This window comes from Gymnogyps californianus, chromosome 6 (genome assembly GCF_018139145.2).
Source record: "Gymnogyps californianus isolate 813 chromosome 6, ASM1813914v2, whole genome shotgun sequence".
In the NCBI taxonomy this organism is placed as follows: Eukaryota; Metazoa; Chordata; class Aves; order Accipitriformes; family Cathartidae; genus Gymnogyps; species Gymnogyps californianus.
Genome location: NC_059476.1, coordinates 38,280,815 through 38,298,684, shown reverse-complemented (window position 1 = coordinate 38,298,684; position 17,870 = coordinate 38,280,815). Strand labels below are relative to the sequence as shown.

Genomic DNA, 17,870 nt, shown 5'->3' with positions numbered 1-17,870 from the left:
TAACAGGAAAACATTTAATCACATTGCCATATCAGCAGTTCAAGGGGGAACCCTTACGGCCGCAGGGATGTCCCCCACTGTCCCGGCCCTGGCCCAGGGCAGCAGATGCTCCCCATCACTGGCCAGGCAGGATGGATGCAGCCAAGCATCCAACTCCCCCAATTTTACCCAAACCTCGCACCGCTGCGCATCCCGGCTCCGCTTCCTCCCCAAGCGCTTGGCAAAACACAAAGCGGGAGGTTCCCCGGCTCGGGAGCTGGCAGAGCCGTCCCTTCACGGAGGAGCCCCGCTGCTTGCTTTTTATTAAGGAAACAAAACCAAGAGGGACTGGCTGCCTCGCTGCGGGTTTGGGACAGAAACAGCAGCGTAGCAGGGACTGACCTAAGGCAAACCACTCTTGCAGGCAGTCGCTCCTCGGGAGAGCTCGCCCGGGCACCCCGAGACCCTCTCAGGCTTTGGGGACGGGCTCCTCTGGTGACAGCAGCAGGTCGAAGGGGACGAGGGGCCGGACGAGGAGCCGCACCTCGGGGCCGACGGGGTTCGCCCGTAGGTTGAGGCTCCGCAGCGATGCCATGGAGGCCAGCTTCTCCACCGGCACCTCTGCAAAAGAGAGCACCGAGAGGGGTGAGCATCCACCCTGGCGTCGGCTGCCAGGGAATTCGGAGCGGCAAGAGGGGGTGAAAGCCGTGGCTCGACGGGCAGCCCGGAGCAAACCCTGCTCCCGCTGGTCTCCAGGCTTTTATCAAGCCAGAAACATAATAAAATATTAAATTATATGACTACTCAAGCAAATGTCTTGGCAACGTGCAAACACCATGATATTAAATGTGGACACTGCCCTCCAGTTCGCCCAGTCCTAAAAAAAAACCCTGCTGGGGTGCTAAACTGGTATTCAAAGACTTATTCCCTTATTTTATTCCCAGTGTTGCAATGCCCAGGAGCCCTCACCAGGCTAACGGGAGAGCACGTGCTCTTTGCCCTTGTCGGACAGGCTGCCAAATGGCGCTCTGCCATCGCCAGGCACCCTCCTATTTTGCAATTTCCATGAATTCTAAAGGAAGCTCTTTTTAAGTTTAAAAAAAAAAGTGCAGGTCTCATGGATGGTCCCAACGTGAATCCACTGCGAGCAGAGGAATGAGACCAATACGAAAACCTAACCATTAAGATCATTAAAAGATGATAGATTTAGCCTTTTGTTACAAATCACAATATTTGGGGCTTGAAAAGCCCACTTGCCTGAGTTTACCAAGAAGAGTTTCTCTTTAATTTAGCCACCAAAATGGCAAGAGCCCTTTATATCCCCAGCTCCGGTTTCTTCTGCCAATACTTGGAGCAGAATTGCAGTGTTAATGATTATACTGTTTTTAAACTATGAAACTTATTTTATGCTGGAAAAAGATTCAAACACCTTGATGGCTTTTTTTCTTTTCCCCTCCAGAGAGCAGTGCTATTTTCTGTAACACACATATTCCTTAGCAGCGCATCTCTCTCATCAGGCTGAGCTTCACATGGATTTTTTTTAATACCTCTTCTTTACAGCAGATTTGTTCACTGCCACTCCCCTGTGTCATTTTGCCTTTTCCCCCCCCCTTGATGCACAAAAATAATTTTTTTTTGAGAGCTCTTCCTGTTTAATGAGCTTCTAAGGCTATGCAGAGTGATAAACCCCCACTTTGCTTAAATTTAGGGTGTTAAGGAAAGTATTTTAAGGAGCAAGCCTTGCCCAGGGTGGGAACAGCCCAGCTCTGCAGCTTAATTCAAGGTAAGGAGCAGTGACTCACCCCCCGCATGAAGCGACAGGCAGGGCAGGCAGTGCAGCCTATAGCTATACGGCCCTGCCATGGGAGCCACAAACTCCTCTATAAGCAACCCGAAGCATCGCTTGCCAGCTCCCCAATGGATAAGGCAATTGCGTTTGAGCCTGAATTATTCAGGCTGGCTTCATCAGTTAAGCAAAAAAAAAGGGGGGGAGGGGGAAAGGCTTTTTCATAATTAAAGCAAACAGTAATTTTCTCAGATCAGAATATGATAATGAGTAAGTGAAAAACCTAGCTCCTTCAGATGAAAGGGCTCCCGAGGCATCCGAGGAGATGGATATGAAAGGGCTGCCGAGGCATCTGAGGAGCCGGGTAATGAACACTAACAGCCCCAAAGGTCTCACAGCCACATACGGCTGCAAATCGAAGGGGGAAGGACCCCGCTCAGCTCAGCCCAGCCGCTTCCCGGTCGCCTTTCGGCATTACCGGCATCCTTTGGTGGCCGCCAGCTCCTGCCAGCCTCCTCCAAACCCGCTGGTGGAAACCTGCTCACTGGCTCCTCTGCGGCTATTAACAAAGATGCATTTTCCATGCCATTATCCCAAATTAAGAGTGGTTCTCTTTGATGCTCAGGAGGACAAAATTAGCCACAGTTGCCCCCAGCAGCAACCTGTCCAGCCTTGGTAGTGGTCTCCAGCATCCCCCTCGCTGTCTCAATATCTTCTGCATTAAACCATTAATCAAGGAATAAGGGAAAGAGAAACTGAAGCTTCAGGCGCCAAAAAATCCCCATGGACTTGGGAGCTGAAAATGCTAATTTGATATAACTCTAATTAGCAGGGAAAGAGTTAAAAGCACTGACATTAATATATACATAATTACACTCCAGGGTTAAGAGCTCATTGAGATGAAAAGGGCAGTTCATGGCACTAAATGTCTCCTTTCACAGAGCCCACAGACTCCAGGCAGGCATTAATTAATCTCCTTTTACTCCTGTTTCCTTTTAGCTGGGAAACATTACCTACCATCTCCAGTTCAAAACGTCTTCGTAGGTGACTCAGCCCTCTTTCACCAGGTGCTTTTAAACCTGGTTTAGCAACCCTGCTATCAGCTCCTTCAGCATCACTGAGAGAGCAGAGGAGGACAGGCAGGACCGGGAACAGCACGTAGCTACAGCAGTGCCACAAACCAGACTATCTGCAACCTTCACGCTGCTGGAGAAAGCCCTAGTCCTTCCCTAAATTCCATCTCCCACCCACAGTCTGTGGAGCATCTTTCTCTTGCCGACCAGTCTTTTATCTGGAGCAGGGTCCTCGAGTCGTTACTGGGGTAAGTGGGGCAACCTGGCTCCCAAATTGTAAAAGGCAGCTTTTGCCCTGCTAGGGCAGCTCTGTTCTGATGCTGAGCTGGCTGGAGGTGTGTAGGTACTGCTGCTGGAGGGCATGGACCTGGATGAACTTTTGGATACCTCAAGAGCTTCTCTAAGGATGTGCTGGCTGCTAAAACAAGGTCCTTAGCCAGCTGTAGTGGGTGAGTTGTATATGCGTGCAGAGGGGGAAAGAGAAGATACCATCTCCTACAGCCTAGCCTAAGATCTCCTGGGGTGAAATGAGTGTGAAGGGCACAAATCCTACTTGGCTGTTAAGGAAAAAGAAAGTTTGTGCCACATAAATTCAAGCTGATGGGCTCTCCTTAACTCTCCTGCCCCTGTTGTGCCAGGCCAGTGCGGGAGGAAAAGGAGTATATATAAATACAAGCTCATAGGTAATATATAAAACTCTATTAGCATATAAAAATGCCTATATATGTAAATGCAAACTCATGTGCAGATGAGCCTGGGAGGTATTTGGGAAGGGTTGGCAGGAGCAGTGTGATTGCCTGGACTTTTGTTTCCTTGGAAAAATGGACTGCAACACCCCTGGCTTTCTAATCTCTACCTCTTCCCTTTCCAAAAAATGCATAAAATAAGCTAATCTAACCTATTTCTGCAGCCAGACAGCATCGTGCTCACTACTAAGATATGTCAGTTAAACATTTTAGCTTGAAATTGTTAATTTCTACCCTGTTGTTATTTTTTTTCCCTGAGTCTGATAACAGCAGCCAAGGGGAGCCTGGTGGGAGGTGACCGAGCCTGGCAGCTGGGTTTTCTAGCCACCCTCTCCCCAGGATTAATCCAGCTGGGTACAACCCTTGATGCATCCTTTCCTCCCTGCATTTAAGCAAGGAAAAATGCAACAAAAAGCTGTATGTCCCTTCTTGCAGCAGCCTGCTCGCACAAAATGAGCGGGAAGTATGCTGTTTGGAGACCAGGTCTGATTGAAGTTGCCCAATTAAGCTCAAAAAGTGATGGAGGGAACTAGGAGTGAGACAGCTCTCTCCAGGAGGTGGGAGAGAAGAAAGGGGTGAGGAAAAAAACGCGTCTTCTGCTGGCTCTCATGGAAGCAGTATTTAATGTCTTGCGTTTCTACAGGCATGGCCAGGGAGCAGCTGATGCTGTTAATGAAACTTGTGTTGCAGGGAGCAGCTTTCCCAGCAGCAGCTGAAGCCATCCCAGATAAAACAGCAAAATTGAGGGGACTCGATATTTGCCTCCCCGGGGATCCGTGGAGGCTGTGGGATGCTCCAGCCTGGGCTCTTTCAAAGCTCGCTCCCAAATAAATCCCCTTTTATCTGCGTGCAACAGCTGCCCCTTTTGCCCAGCTTTCGGGGACTCCAAAGGCTTCAGCTTTGCTCATGAAAGATTTTCCTCTGACTGCAGGGTCGGGGGATGAGCAGCTCTTACAATCCCTTTAATTTCACTTTTCTTAGGGGATTTTGTAGTGTTACGGCTCCTGTTCGCTCTGGGAAATGTTCAGGTGGGCTCGTGCCCTTACTTTGCCTGGCAGCAAACATCCCAGCCCAGCATCCTTGGGGCCGGGTTCTGCAGTCAGGTCTATTTTTTTTTTATTAAATCTGGTGATTTTGAGTCACAGCTGGAGCTGCCTTTGAGAGCTGTATCCCAGTGTGGTGAATGGGGCTTGATTCCCCCTGTGCCTGCAACAGCTTCGTCCCGGGAGGCAGCGCAAACATTAGCAAAAGCAAGCGGCTAACGAGGCTCTGTCTATTTAGCATCTCCTCGGCACTCGTGTGCCCTTCCCCCTGCCGAACTCATGCTCCTTTTGCTGGATCACGAAGCCATCCCTCGGCCTGGCTGCGTCCGCAGGGGATGGCGGACCACGAGCAAAGCTTCAAGCCAGCATCCCTCCCTGCCCAGGGATGTGAATCGGCATTGCCACTGGGAAGTGCAGTTGCCCCCCTGGGGTGATGGTTGTCCTCACCTCCAGCAAAAAAAGGTCCTTCTCACCTGCGATCTCGTTCTCTTCCAGGTCGATGGTCTCCAGAGCGGCGACGGCGGCCAGGGGCTCGGGGAAACGCCGGAACCTGTTGCGGGAGAGGTTGATGGCCCGGAGGTGCAGCAGGGAGGTGACCTCCTCGGGCAGGCGGTGCAGGTAGTTGCCTGCCAGGTTGAGCTCTGCGGTTCGAGGAAGAGAGGAGAGCAGTGGTGGGATTGGGGGGGGTTGAAAAAAGATGGGAAAATAATTAATGCATAGCTTAATTTACAGTCTCTGTTCCCCATGGGCTGCCAGGTCCAGCAATGGGATTCCAACTCCAAAAACGAGATTTTTTTTTTTTTGCTCATCTCCATGGTTTGCAATAGTACTTTTGCCTGCTGTGAATACTGCTTTTAGGAGCGATATGTTTCTTGGCTTCCTCAGGCTTTCCTAATGAAACCCGTGCAGCGTTTCGCAAGCAGGGGCTGTAGAAATAAGCAATATTTCTTAGTGAGGTCAGTGCAATTCCTCCCCCAATGGACATTTGTCACAGCTTAAGGCTAGTTTTCTATCTTCATGTGCCTGAACCCCTTCTGAGGTATAAACAGACTGGTGGAAGGAATGTATTTATATGTGAAAAATATCTATTCCACAGAGTTTAACCCTCTGTGATGCTTCCCCCCCTAAATGAGCTCCTGTGGAGCCAGGAGCAGCACTCCTGCATGAAAGGCCGTTAGCCATGGGAACAGGAACCCAAATCCTGCTGTCCCAGCGCCCTTCTCCAGTGACACAGGGCTTTCTGCTCTATAAATATCCACGTAAGCTGCCCTGCCCCTGCTAATACCTGGTATTTATAGGTCCTGCCTTATTCAGGCTGGTGCAAGGCTGCCCGCAGCCCTGCTGAGCCCTGCCATGTTCATCACCAGAATGATTTGTTCACTGGTGGAGCAAAGCCCTTGCTGGGGAATGAGACCCTTTTCTTTCCCCCCCGCCGGGGCTTGCCATGCTGTCTAGAAAATGCAAATTGATTTCCTTTGCTTGATGTGTTTCTTTTCTCCAGCCTAGGGGAGTTTTCACGGATGATGCTCCAGCTCCAGGACAACACGGGAGGCCTCCCCAAACACCCACCATGGTGGCACTCGTGCAGTACGTTGTATGAACAAAATATTTGCTTTTAAAAGCTGCCGGAGCCCCAGGTGCTGCTGCAGAGGCAGGCAAAGCCCCGGTGCAGTCCCCAGCGTTCAAAACCACGGCGCTGGATGCTTGCATGACCATGTTGTAGCAGATTAGCTTCTGGCTGCTTTCGCTGGGCTCCGCAGGAACGTGTCCCCATGACACCAGCCATGCACTGATGGCCGTCCCCATCTCCTGCAGCGAGTGGGGAGTGAGCAACTGTCACTGATGTCTCACGATGGGGGCTAAATAGCCAGTGGCAAGCCAGCATGCCTTCTGCAGCCTGAAATGCCCCACCTCTGCCATGCACCATTATGCCCTGGCTGCCTTTTCAGTCCTCTTTCATCCCCAGCCCCATCCTTGGAGGGAGCCGGAGGATGATGAGTGACCCCGCAGCAGCCTGGCCACTGCTGAAAGTGGCTGGAAGGTGGCAGGGCATGAGTTTGGGAGGGTGGGTGAGAGCAAAACCAATGCCCTCCTGCTGCAAGGGCTGGAAAGGGTAAAGAAAAATGGATTTTTGGGGGTCTGAACTAGTGCTTGGAATGAGGTGCGAGCGTAGAGGAGCAAAAACTGCAGTGGGGAAACTCTCTGGTGCTGTGCCCCCTCTGCAGCAACCTGGGGGCTCTTTGCTGGGTGCCAGGGGTTTGGAAGTGGCTGTTGCGAAGCAGTGGGGCTGTCCCTTACCTCTCAGCTGGCTGAAGGTGGTGACGAATCGGCTGGTGAGGGACTTCAGCTCGTTGTTTGCCAGGGAGATGTGGTGGATCCCCTCGGTGACGCTCCTCATGGCTTTGTAGATGCCGATGGGGAAGGTCATCAGCTTGCAGTTGGCCAGGTCTGTCCCCGGAGAGACCCAGGCACCTTAGAATGCGCCCCAGCTGGGATGGAGCAGTGCTTTCTGTCTTGTTTTCCACCCCTTAATACTCGATTTGCCTGTCTGGGTGCTGCCACCCACGGATGCCGTAATGTCCCCTGCCATACTCCCCTGCATTGTGGGGATCTTTGCCGTCACCTCCGCAAGCACCAATAGTTTGTTCCCGTCAGCGATGCTAAGGCTGTTCTGCCTGAGGTGCGTTCAACCCTAAAGCACGTTGCAAATACTTCTACGCTGCAGTGTCCTTTTGGAAACCCTCCGCCAGCCTGTCTGTGTCTAATAACTTTGCAGCTTCAGTAATCCCCCTCCCCTATATCCCTCACACCCCATGGGGATGGTCGAGCAGCGGCAGGGATGCCTCCTCCACCTCTGACCGGGATGGGGATGGAGCAGGGCTTTCCCTGGGCGTGCTCCTGGCTGGATTTCTCCTGGCGATGGGTGCTTGCCCCATGGCAAGCAGCGGGGAGGGGAAAAGGATTTGGCTGCGCTTCTCACCTGTTGGCATTTTTGTTTTGCTCCGAGTTGTTTCTGTTTCCTCCCATGGGACATGCCAGGGGATGGAAACCCTGTATCCCGGCCCTGTGATGCTCAGCCTGGGCTCTCCTGCCTGACCCCCCGCTCCCCAAAGCCACGGCGGGGGCTGCAAAAGCTCGGTCCTCCCTCGCTTGTCGTCTCGCTCAGGAGGACGTCGAGAGGCTGAGCAATGAAGCTCTGACTCTCAGCGTACGCTGATTTATACCCCAGGGCTGGGAATCCAGCATGAATAAAAATGAGCAGCTTTCATCTCTCTCTTTTGATGAACTGCGTGCGGGTCTCGGATATTAGCTAGGAACAGGGAAATTGCAGAAAACACAAATCTGACAAGGCGATGCGGGGAAAGGTCTGGCTCCTGCCATCGCTTGCGAGGGGGGGATGTATCCCTGGGGCATGTCCCATGGGATTATGTGCCATCGCTGGGAACCCGCTCAAACTTTGGGGGGGCTGAGAGCCCTTTGGGGGAGCCTTTTCCTTCCCCGGGGGTGCGGGAACCTCGAGCGCAGCACCCAGAGGGGGGGCCAGCAGCTTTTTTTAGACCATGGCAGCAAGAAATAGAGCCCTGCTCCCGGATACCCGATCCTTCTCCGGGCCCCAAAGCGGGAGCCGAGCCGGAGCGCCGGGCTTACCCAGGGAATCCGTTTTGTTCTCCACCGTGTCGTTCACCTTCCTGGCCACCCGGGCTACCGCCTCGCCCATCTTCTTCTGCATGCGGGCGCCCGGTCCCGCCGGGGACGCGCTTCGGCCGGGGGGATCCACGGCTGGAGGGAGAAACCGGCTGCTCCGGCCTCTTGGGAGAAGGATGCTAAAAATAACCAGCGGGATCAGCGTTCCCAGTGGAGGGAGGGAGGCTGTGCTGTGGCTGGCATGGCCCTCAGGGTATGCGATTCCCTGCTTTCCAGGATGGTACGTTTGGGATATGGGGATACATCCCCTTTCCTGCTTTGGGATATGGGGATACATCCCCTTTCCCGGTGATCTGGGGCTGGCGTGGCCCTCAGGGCACAGGATTCCCAACTTTCCAGGATGGTACTTTGGGATACAGGGATGCATCCAGTTTCCTAGTGATCCGGAGATGGTGTAGCCCTTTGGGCGCGGGATTCCCCACTTTTTGTGTTGGTTCATTTGGGATATGGGGATGTGTCCCCTTTCCTGGTGACTTTGATCAGCTCGTCCCTTTTCTTGGTGACTTTGATCAGCTCGGCTCAGCCAAAATGTTTTAGCAGAAGGAGCCCTGGACACGACGACCCGCCGGGGGGGGGGACGGACGACACACGGGACACACGACACCCCCCCCCCCCCCCCCCCCCCCCCCTCCCCCCCCCCCCCCCCCCCCCCCCCCCCCCCCCCCCCCCCCCCAAAAAACAGCTCTTCCCACGCCGGGAGTCGAACCCGGGCCGCCTGGGTGAAAGCCAGGAATCCTCACCGCTAGACCACGTGGGAGGGCGCGGGCAGCGCGCCCCCCTCCGCCCCCCCGGCGCCTGCCCCCTGCCGGCGGCGGCCGGGACGCGGTTGCGCGGCGGCGGCGGCGGCGGCGGCGCGGGGGGGGGGGGACGGGAACGGGGGCGGGGGGCGGCGCCCGCTCCGCGCCGCCTCCGCGGGGACAATAGCGCGGGGCCATGTCGTCCGCCGGCGGCCGCCAGCCCAGCCAGAGCCGGGCCATCCCCACCCGCACCGTGGCCCTCAGCGACGCGGCGCAGCTCCCCCCGGACTACTGCACCACCCCCGGCGGCACCCTCTTCTCCACCACCCCGGGAGGTAAGCACCGGGCGGGACGGGGCCTGCCGGGCGGCGGCGGCGGCGGCGGCGGCGGCGGCCACGGCCGCGGGGCCGCGCCGGGGGGGGTGGGGGGGGAAGCGCTCCCGCCCCGCGAAACGCCACCTATCGCGCGCCTATCGCGCCTATATCGCGTCTATATATCGTGCAGATACAGCGCCTGCCGCCGGTTGTCCTTAAAGCGAGGGGGTTGAGCAGGGTTTATTATTTTTCCGGTGCATAACGGAGGGCGCAGGGGGTCCCGGCAGCGGCGGGAGCTGGCCCCCCCGGGTACGGCGTGGCAGGCGGCCCCGGGCGGGACGCGGCCGGCCGGCGGGGCTCGACGCCCCGCGAGGTGTCGGTGGTGAGGAGCGGGGGGGGGTTCTGCCCCGTCCCGCTTCGACACCCCGGGGTCGGAGCATCCCTTGTCCCCGGCCGGGGGAGAGGGACACAGGGGACGTTTCGGGGTGCCGCATCCGTCGGCATCCCGGGGATGCGTTCCCACCCCTGCCATGAGTTTGCCAGGCCTCCGCGCCCAGGACGACGGCGAGGGCCCGGGGGCAGCTGGTACCCAGGTGCCGCCGGGGGTGTTTATCCGGCACCGAATTATCGCCCGCCGTGCCCAGATAAGAGCGGGCAGCGCGGTGGCACGCAACCCCCCCTTGCCCTCCCTGCCTATCCTTGGGCTGCGACCGAGGTCCTTGGCCAGGGTGCCCGTCCTGCCGGGAGACTCCTTCCGCAAACAAGCGCTGCCGGGCCGGATCCCCCCCCCATCCTCCTCTCATTCACCCCCCTCTGCCCCCCGCCCCCAGGCACCCGGATCATCTATGACCGCAAGTTCCTGCTGGACCGCCGCAACTCCCCCATGGCCCAGACCCCGCCTTGTCACCTCCCCAATATTCCCGGCGTCACCAGCCCCGGCTCGGCCGGCGAGGAGCCCAAAGCGGACGCCAACAGCCTGAACCACCAGGAGGGGAAGCCATCCATGGGTAAGGGACCCCCCCCCCCGGGGTGGGGGGATTTGGGGGGGAGGGTGACAAACCCCCCCCCTCCATAACGCTTCTCTCCTTGCCTCTCGCCAGGGGACGACGCTCAGTTTGAGATGGATATCTGAGCGGGAACCACGGAGAGGCAGCAACTCCCCAGACCTGTGCACACCCCATTCGGCTTAGCAGGATCCGTCCCGGCGAGGCGGAGGCGGCACCGGTCCCCGCCGGCGTCCCCCTCCCCACCTGCCTCCCCCCCTCTTTCCAGGGAGCGCGACTCTGGCTTCACCCCCTTTACGGGTGACTGGTCCCAGCGTGCGCCGGCCGGAGCATCCCTTCTGGATCCGGCCCTATTCCTCCTGCTCCGCCCGCCGGCAGCCTGATCTCCACCGGGCTGCTTTTTAAAACATCCCTTTGCCTCTTCTGCTGCCTCATGGCCCCCCCAAACCCCCCCCCCGCCCCGTTACCCCAAACCTCCCGTTGCCGGCAGCTTGGCGATCCGGAGCTGCGTCACCCCCTTTGCCTCTTCTCCCAGAAAATTCGGGCAGCCTCTCGGGAGGAGGGGGAAAGCGTCGCTCCTAAAACCATGCACCCCGGGGAGGGGTTTTTTCAGTTTCCCCGGGACCTGCTGCCGTTCGGCGGAGGACAATGTCGGCAGCCCGTTCCCTTTGGTGCTCTGGGGTTCCGAGTTAGTCCCCGACGGCGTCGGGCAGCGCGCCCGCATCTCTCTTACCCGGATTTCTTCCGTCTTGGCCCTTCGACCCGGGGCTGCGTCCCCGACCCGCCAGCCAGGACTCAAAGCGACGTAGCCATATGTTACAAAAAACCCCTTGCTTTTATTTTTTTTTGGTACTAAAAAGGGGCACTTTACCGGCAACGCTTCTTTTTTCGGGCTGGGGAGGAGTGCCTCTGGGAAAGTGCTTTCTAAGTGCTTTTTTTTTTTAATTCTCTCCCCCCCCCCCCCCTTAAAATGTGAATAATACAGGAGTGAAATCCCTCGGCGCTGTTGGATGTCTCAGGAATAGCTGGGCACCCGGGGGGGGGAACACGGGGTGAGACGCCGCAGGGATGTGATGCTGCGGCCGGGAGCATCGCGGCTGCACCCGAGGCGCTCCGGTTGCAGGGTGCCGGCGTCGGTGCCATCCGCAGCTCGCTTTTTGTGCCGGGGCTTCCCCCGGCCGGGTCGCGCTGCCGTGGATAAAGGGTTTCTGTGTTAAACTCCCCGCCGGCGGTGGCTTTGCCAGCCTGGCACGTCGTGACCACCCTGCCTATGTCCGGCATCTTGAACCCCCCCCCCGCCCCGGAGATGGGATTTCATTTTTTTTCTCCTCTCTTGGTGCGACTCTCGCCTTGAAGAGCAGCGTTCGGTGAGGGCGTGCGTGGCAGGGGATGCCGCGGCGGTGCCGTGCTGTGCCCCCCGAGCCCGCCGGCACCCCCCACCCCCCCTATTTTTTTTTTACTGCCTGTTGGGAGCCGTCAACAGCTTTGCAACCTTCTCAAGTGCCATTTTATCAGCTCCCACCTGAGTGCCTGCTCCATCCATCCTCCCTCCCTCACCAGGGTCGTGTCCCCCCCTACCCCCCCCCCCCCCCGGTACCCAGCCCCGGGACCCGTCGCCTGCCGGGGCAGTGGCTCTGCGTGCCGGGAACGGGTACGTCCCGCACCGGAATCCGTGCTGCAGGCTTTGTGCACTTTCTGTCCGGTAATTTATTTCTCTAGGTGTGTTTGGCGCGGGTCGGCACGGCGGCCGGTTGCGAGCTCCCATCTTCCAGCTGCTTTTCTCGCGAGTGGGGGGCGGGAGGGGGGGGCCTGCCGCTCGTTTTGGGGGGGAAAAGCGAAAAAAAAAAAAACCCCAAGGGAATGGGTTGCCTCTCCCATCCTTTCCCTTGCATGGGTCATGCTCGGTGGGACGCGACGTGAACATGCAGCCGGCCGTCGTAGGCGCACGAGTGAGTGAGTGCAAGTAGAAATATGTATATGCGTGTGGGTGGGTGGTGATAAGACACACACAAATATATATATTATATATAAATAAATATATTTTCCTTAAAGCGAAGATCCTAGGAGGTCTGTTAGGTCCTTGAGATCGAGGGAGCGGCAGGGGCAGGGGACAAGGACATCCTTTGCGGAGCGGGGACGGCCACCGCGGATGCAGGGACCCGGCACCCTCGGCACAGCCACTCGTTTTGGGAAACCTGCTCTCCAAGCCAAAAAAAAGAAGAAAAAAAAAAAAAAAAAAAAGAAGAGAAAATATCCAAGGACAACTTAACTTACGGACAGGAGCCGGAGGGAAACCACTTTTTTTTTTTTTTTTCCTAAACGCCCCCTTTCCCGACCTCCTTTCGTCTCCGTTCCCCATCCCAGCGACTCTCTCCTGGTTCTCTTTTATAACCGGGCTCGGGGCTGAAGAGCAGGGAGGGAGTGCCTGGCCTCGCCGGGGCAGCTCCTCTGCTAGTCAGGGTATAGATTTGGGTTTTTTTACCGTCTCTTCAAGCAGGTGTTTGGGAGGAGAAAAGCTCTCGCCAGTGGTTGCTGTTACAGTGAGATCAATAAAGATCTTGGTTCTATTAAATCGAGGTGCTGGAGGTTTCTTCTGACCGTGACTCGGGGTGCAGGGGGGGGGCGGATTTTCCCTTCCCTTCGGAGCAAACGCTGCCTGGGCTTCACCCTCCTTGCGGGTCAACCCTCCTTTATATTTTAGCCCCCCCCCCCCCCCCCCCAAATTCTATAGGTGAGTTGCTTTCCAAATTTCCGATTTGGAAAAAAAAAAAGCGGATCCAGGCCAAGGGCAGCAAATCAGGAGCGAGCTCCTGCCTCTCGCCGGGCATAACTCAGTGTTACGAAGAGCAGGGGATGGTCAAACCCAGAGCCAACAGCCAAGGGTTAAGGGGGGGATTCGATTGCAAAATTTTCTGTACAGAAAAATCAGAAAAATCTGATTTTACCGTAGAAAGGTCTCCCACGTACAAAATTGCTGCAAATTGGTCATTTATCCTGCACCACCAGGCGCAAAAACCTATATAGACATCAAACCTATATAGGGCATCGAGCTAGAGAGGTGCCAAAGAAAGTCCTGCTTGGGACATGTCCAAGCCAGACTCCAAACGTGCAAATAAACCCCTGAACTTAAGCCAAGCTTAAATTGCAACCCCTCAGCAATTTCCCACATTGCTGCTAAATGCATGTTTGCACCAGCCCCGGGGGTCACCCCCCCCCCCGGGTGACCCCTTCCAGCTGATGCCGAAAGGAGCGTACGCCAGCACCCAGCGCCCATCCCTGCCTTGCGAGCGCTGGGCGAGTCCCCGAAATGTCAGCTGTGCTGCTAAGGCCGTCGTGTAAACTGGGTTTTAGCTGCTGGGGGCCGCTGAAGCTGTTGCAAAGCCAAAGCCGTCTCGCAAATCGGTGCTGGCCAAGGAGAAGCAGGTGGGTATGAGCGTGGGGGTACGGCCACCCCGACCCGGGCTCATCCTTGAGGGTCCTGATGAACCTCAAAAGCCCCGAGCAGCCTCACCTGGGGTCCCCCCATGCTCAGGAGCACATTTAAGCCCAGCCTCTGGCCTGGCTGCGTCCTTCAGCCCAGGTTGTAGCCTTGGCTGCTCCATCTCTGCTGCTTCTGGATGGACCCAGCCCAGGCTCGTGCCCTTGCAGGGGGCTGTGCTGATGCAGGTATGTTGCCACAAATTGTCCTGGTCCGGGACAATTGTCACTTTAATAATATATATACGCATATATTTTTAAGTTTTAAACCGAGTAGCAGCAAAGTCAGCCTTTTTTTATACCAGCCACTCTGTACGGGGCAGGTCTGAGCGGCGAAAGCCTTTTTGCCCCCCTAGTAGGAAGGGTGCCGCGGGGTGGGTGGGAGCAGGGCGTCCCCTCCCTCTGGCTGCAGCAGCCAGATCCTGGGGGCCCCCAATTTTTGGGGGCATCTCGGCAAACTACCAGCAAATCCCCCCCGCCCCCGTACTGCGACACCCCTGAAAGTGCATCGCTTGGGGATGCAGACTCCGCGTGTGAAATACCGCAGCGGCACGCCGCATTCCCAAACCGCCCGCACTCAGGTCCCACGGGCGAAGCCGGGAGGGCGGCACCGAGGGTGCCACTAACCTGGGGTTTTTGGGGGACGGGGGCCCCCTCGTGCACCCCCCCCGGCTTGGCTGCACCCAGCGTGGTCCTGCCGTGACCTCCCGTGGATGTGGGCGCATATTGCAGCAGCAGCAGCACGTCCGCTCCGCTGGGAGCCCCGGGAAGGGCTGTCGCATCGCGCTGTTACCCGGGTTGTTATTAAATAATAATAATTATTTTTATTAAATTATTTTTATTACTATACTCTTGCTTCTTGTGCTCCTCTCCAGCCTGATCCTGAGTTAAAAAGTGGGGTGTAGGAGCGGGGAGGTGGAGAAGGCAGCGAGGAAACCCCCTCCTTCGGAGCAGGCACCGCTGTTGGCGCAGAGCATGCGTGTCGCACGGCTGCTCCCTCCTGCAGTTTCTCCCCAAATTCCGGCTCTGCGGGTTGTTTCTTACCTGAAGTCTCTGTTAAGGGGTGCCTAAAGCCTGTCGGGGCAAAAAAATCCGGGGGAAAGCTGTGCTGCTTGGAAACAGGCAGCGAGGCTTTTTAAAAAATAAAAGAAAATAAAAATAAGGGATTTTTCCTTCCGCCACTGAATGGGAGCGGTGGATCGTGGGTTGCTCTTCTTTGCTTCTGAAATGTTAGCGAATTTTGAAGCGTGTGTACAGAGGAGAGGAGCAAGATGAAAAAAACGCTGATGAGGCATTTGGGAGCTCCCCTCTTCTGGGTTTGGCTCTGCCCATGCAATGCCAAGCTTAGGGGAGCGACAACTGTTTTCCTCCTGAATTTTTGGGTGCCTTTTTTGTTTTTTTTTTAATTATTTTTTTTAATCCTGGCTTCCAAAGCCCCTGCAGTGAGGTGCATTGTGCGTGGGGAGCCCTGGCTTTTGGTGCGCTCCTTGGGGCAAAGGGGAGTTTCTAGATGCCGATTTGGGAGCTAAAAACGGAGAAGTTAAACAAAAAAAAAATTTATAAAGTTTCAATCTAGGACTGGAACTCTTAATCGATAGCGGGCTGTAAATGAACTAAACGGGGGTAATTTCACATGCAGCAGGGTGAATGAAACCTTGGCTGGATTTATAGCTCTTGGTTTGAGTTTTAAACTGGAGTAGTGGCCGTCTGCGTGTGCGACTGCTGGGGTCTGCCCTGTGGCGTTCCACTGTAAAATTCAGCAGAGCGGCTCAGGAAAGGGTATTTTGGCTGAGCCGAAGGCCGGGAGCCTGGCTAGTATCTAGGATCCCGATTAACAAACTTTCCAGCCCTGCTTTCCAGCCGTTACCATTTTCGGACTGCCTCTGGGCTCCGTTTACATTCCTGGCCCTCCTTCCCAGCGCCGGTGAATGTGTTAATGCCGTTTTTCTCCTCTGCCTTCGGCCCGTTGGTGTCCTATAAACATTTATTTGGCGGTGCCTCCCGGAGCAGCGCGCCGGCTGTGGATGGTGCTGGGTGCGAGCAAGGCTGTAGCGCCGGGGCATTGGGGGTCTCTGAGGGAGGTGGGGCTGGGGCCCCCCTAGATGGGACCCTTGGAGGGCTCAGAGGTCAACCCAAATGACATGGGAGAAGGCAGCTAGGAGCTGAAGGGACTGGGGCTTTATGGATTAGCTAAAAGAGCATCTTTCCGCGGCAGCAGAATAAGTGCAATGCCTGTTGGCAATGGGGGAAGCCTGAAGTCATCTCATGGCTTTACTCTGTGCTGTGACGGAAACCAGCAGAAGATGAGCAGACCTTGATGCTGGCCCTGCTGGTACTGGAAGAGCCGCCTCAGGAACCCACCACGGCGCCTGTACGTGCTGGGGAGCAGCCGGGTGGGCAGCAGCCTTATTTCCCCAGGCGTTTGAGTGGCCCAAGCAAGGAGGGATTGCTCTGAGACTTGGGGGCCTGGAGCTACCCTGATGTTTCAGAGGGTGCCTCCAGGTCTGCACCCACTCCACCCACCTGAAAGTCTCCCCGCAAGGTGGGAAGACCAAGCGTGGAGGCTCTGGAGATGGCTCGCTCTTAGGCCAGGCTGCTGTAACCAGCTGTGTCTGGGTCTGTGAAAGGGATGCTACGTATCCAGCTCCGCTGAGGGCAGCCCCTTCCCACCCTGCCTGTGGTTAAGAGCCCTGGGACCTGCCTGTCTGACAACGTGGGGCAGAGGAGATGTGCTGGGGCTGGGCAGGGGGGGGGTCCATCTCTAGCAGGCTGCGAGGAGGCTTAAAATTAGCAGAAAGCGCAGATTCCTCTGCAAGATTCAGCGCTCAGCCTGCTTTTAAAAGTTGTGCTGAGCGATTGCAGAAATGAGTGCTGGACCTTTACTTTCCCTGTGTGAGTTTTGGGGAGCAATCCCCCTTGGCATGATAAAGCAGGGGGGCAGGGGCTCCCTGCAGGCCGTTTCACACCAGTCCCCCCCTGGATCCAGCAGCATCCCTCGCCCTGGCCCCCATCACATACATCCCTCCCTCCTCTTCCATTTCTGGGAAGGAAAAGGGCATTTTTGCTTTGAGAGGGGCAGGCAGTGCCTTGATGCCCCCAAAACTGCTGTTGTCATTCTGAACCTGGCTGGGGTGGTGGCATCTGCCTGGTGGCATCTCCCCTGTCTGTCCCAGGGGGCTGACACCAGGAGGGGATGTGAAGAATCAGTGGGGCTGGGGGTCCCCGAGGGGCCGGGTGCTGTGGCTGGGGGCCACTGTGTGCCATGGGGTCCCCGAGGGGATGGGTGCTGTGGCTGGGGCCGCTGTGTGCCATGGGGTCCCTGAGGGGACGGATGCTGTGGCTGGGGGCTGCTGTGTGCCAGGGGGTCCCTGAGGGGCTGGGTGCTGTGGCTGGGGGCTGCTGTGTGCCAGGGGGTCCCTGAGGGGCTGGGTGCTGTGGCTGGGGGCTGCTGTGTGCCATGGGGTCCCCGAGGGGATGGGTGTTGTCTGGAGGATGCAGTGTGCTGTGGAGTCCCTGAGGGGACAGATGCTGTGGCTGGGGGATGCTGGGTGCCAGGAGGTCCCCTCAGGGATGGGTGCTGTGGCTGGGGGATGTAATGTGCCATGGGGCCCCTGAGAGTATGGGTGCTGCGTGCCTGGGGGTCCCCAAGGGGATGGGTGCTGTGGGTGGGGGGTGCTGCATACCAGGGGCTTCCTGAATGGGCCGGTGCTGTGGCCGGGAGGGGGGTCCCCGCGGGGCTGGGGGGGGGTTGCAAGGTGCTGGGGCACCACGGCGGGGGGAGTCCCGGGGCGGGGGAGTCCCGGGGCGGGGGAGTCCCGGGGCGGGGGGCGGTGCCGGGCGGTGCTCGGCAGCCGGCGGGCGCGGCGTGGGGCCGAGCGGCAGCGCTGCCCTTCCTCCGGCTCCGCCTCCTCCTCCTCCTCCTCCTCCTCCCCCCGCCGAGGCTCCGGCGGTCGGGGCGGCCGCGGGCTCCGCTCCCGCCACCCCGCTCCCGCCGCCCCCATGGGGC

At 57.2% G+C, this 17,870-nt stretch overlaps 2 protein-coding genes, 1 long non-coding RNA gene and 1 other non-coding gene across 6 annotated transcripts; 2 read left to right on the top strand and 2 right to left on the bottom strand.

Moving 5' to 3' along the window:
* LRRC20 (leucine rich repeat containing 20) lies at positions 1 to 8,372 on the bottom strand. 3 transcript variants are annotated; one of them, XM_050898939.1, is made up of 4 exons: positions 8,276 to 8,372; positions 6,926 to 7,075; positions 5,101 to 5,268; positions 1 to 600 (listed from the first exon to the last, which is right to left on the bottom strand). In XM_050898939.1, exons 1-4 carry the CDS (start codon positions 8,355 to 8,357, stop codon positions 449 to 451), a joined length of 552 nt encoding a protein of 183 aa, XP_050754896.1. In that variant the 5' UTR covers positions 8,358 to 8,372; the 3' UTR covers positions 1 to 448. The 3 variants fall into 3 exon arrangements, with proteins under 3 accessions (XP_050754896.1, XP_050754895.1, XP_050754894.1); XM_050898938.1 differs by lacking the exon at positions 5,101 to 5,268 and having other exon boundaries at positions 8,276 to 8,357; XM_050898937.1 differs by lacking the exon at positions 6,926 to 7,075 and having other exon boundaries at positions 8,276 to 8,357.
* On the top strand, positions 3,188 to 8,064 carry LOC127017705 (uncharacterized). Its single transcript, XR_007766635.1, has 3 exons — positions 3,188 to 3,287; positions 5,123 to 5,245; positions 6,129 to 8,064. It is a non-coding gene; the product is annotated as an uncharacterized LOC127017705 (long non-coding RNA).
* Positions 8,373 to 9,017: 645 nt separating the features above from the next.
* Positions 9,018 to 9,089, bottom strand: TRNAE-UUC (transfer RNA glutamic acid (anticodon UUC)). Its single transcript has one exon. It is a non-coding gene; the product is annotated as a tRNA-Glu (tRNA).
* A 176-nt stretch (positions 9,090 to 9,265) lies between these two features.
* EIF4EBP2 (eukaryotic translation initiation factor 4E binding protein 2) lies at positions 9,266 to 11,384 on the top strand. Its single transcript, XM_050899043.1, has 3 exons — positions 9,266 to 9,404; positions 10,214 to 10,390; positions 10,484 to 11,384. Exons 1-3 carry the CDS (start codon positions 9,266 to 9,268, stop codon positions 10,513 to 10,515), a joined length of 348 nt encoding a protein of 115 aa, XP_050755000.1. The 3' UTR covers positions 10,516 to 11,384.
* The last annotated feature ends 6,486 nt before the right edge of the window (positions 11,385 to 17,870 follow it).

Excerpts from the sequence above, each read along its gene's own strand:
- LRRC20 (XM_050898939.1), bottom strand. The coding sequence starts at position 8,357 with ATGCAGAAGAAGATGGGCGAGGCGGTAGCCCGGGTGGCCAGGAAGGTG. Across the intron at positions 7,076-8,275 it reads GAACAAAACGGATTCCCTGG|ACCTGGCCAACTGCAAGCTG; the intron begins GTAAGCCCGGCG and ends CTCCGGGGACAG. Across the intron at positions 601-5,100 it reads GGAAGAGAACGAGATCGCAG|AGGTGCCGGTGGAGAAGCTG; the intron begins GTGAGAAGGACC and ends TCTCTTTTGCAG.
- EIF4EBP2 (XM_050899043.1), top strand. The coding sequence starts at position 9,266 with ATGTCGTCCGCCGGCGGCCGCCAGCCCAGCCAGAGCCGGGCCATCCCC. Across the intron at positions 9,405-10,213 it reads CTTCTCCACCACCCCGGGAG|GCACCCGGATCATCTATGAC; the intron begins GTAAGCACCGGG and ends CCCCGCCCCCAG. Across the intron at positions 10,391-10,483 it reads GGAGGGGAAGCCATCCATGG|GGGACGACGCTCAGTTTGAG; the intron begins GTAAGGGACCCC and ends GCCTCTCGCCAG.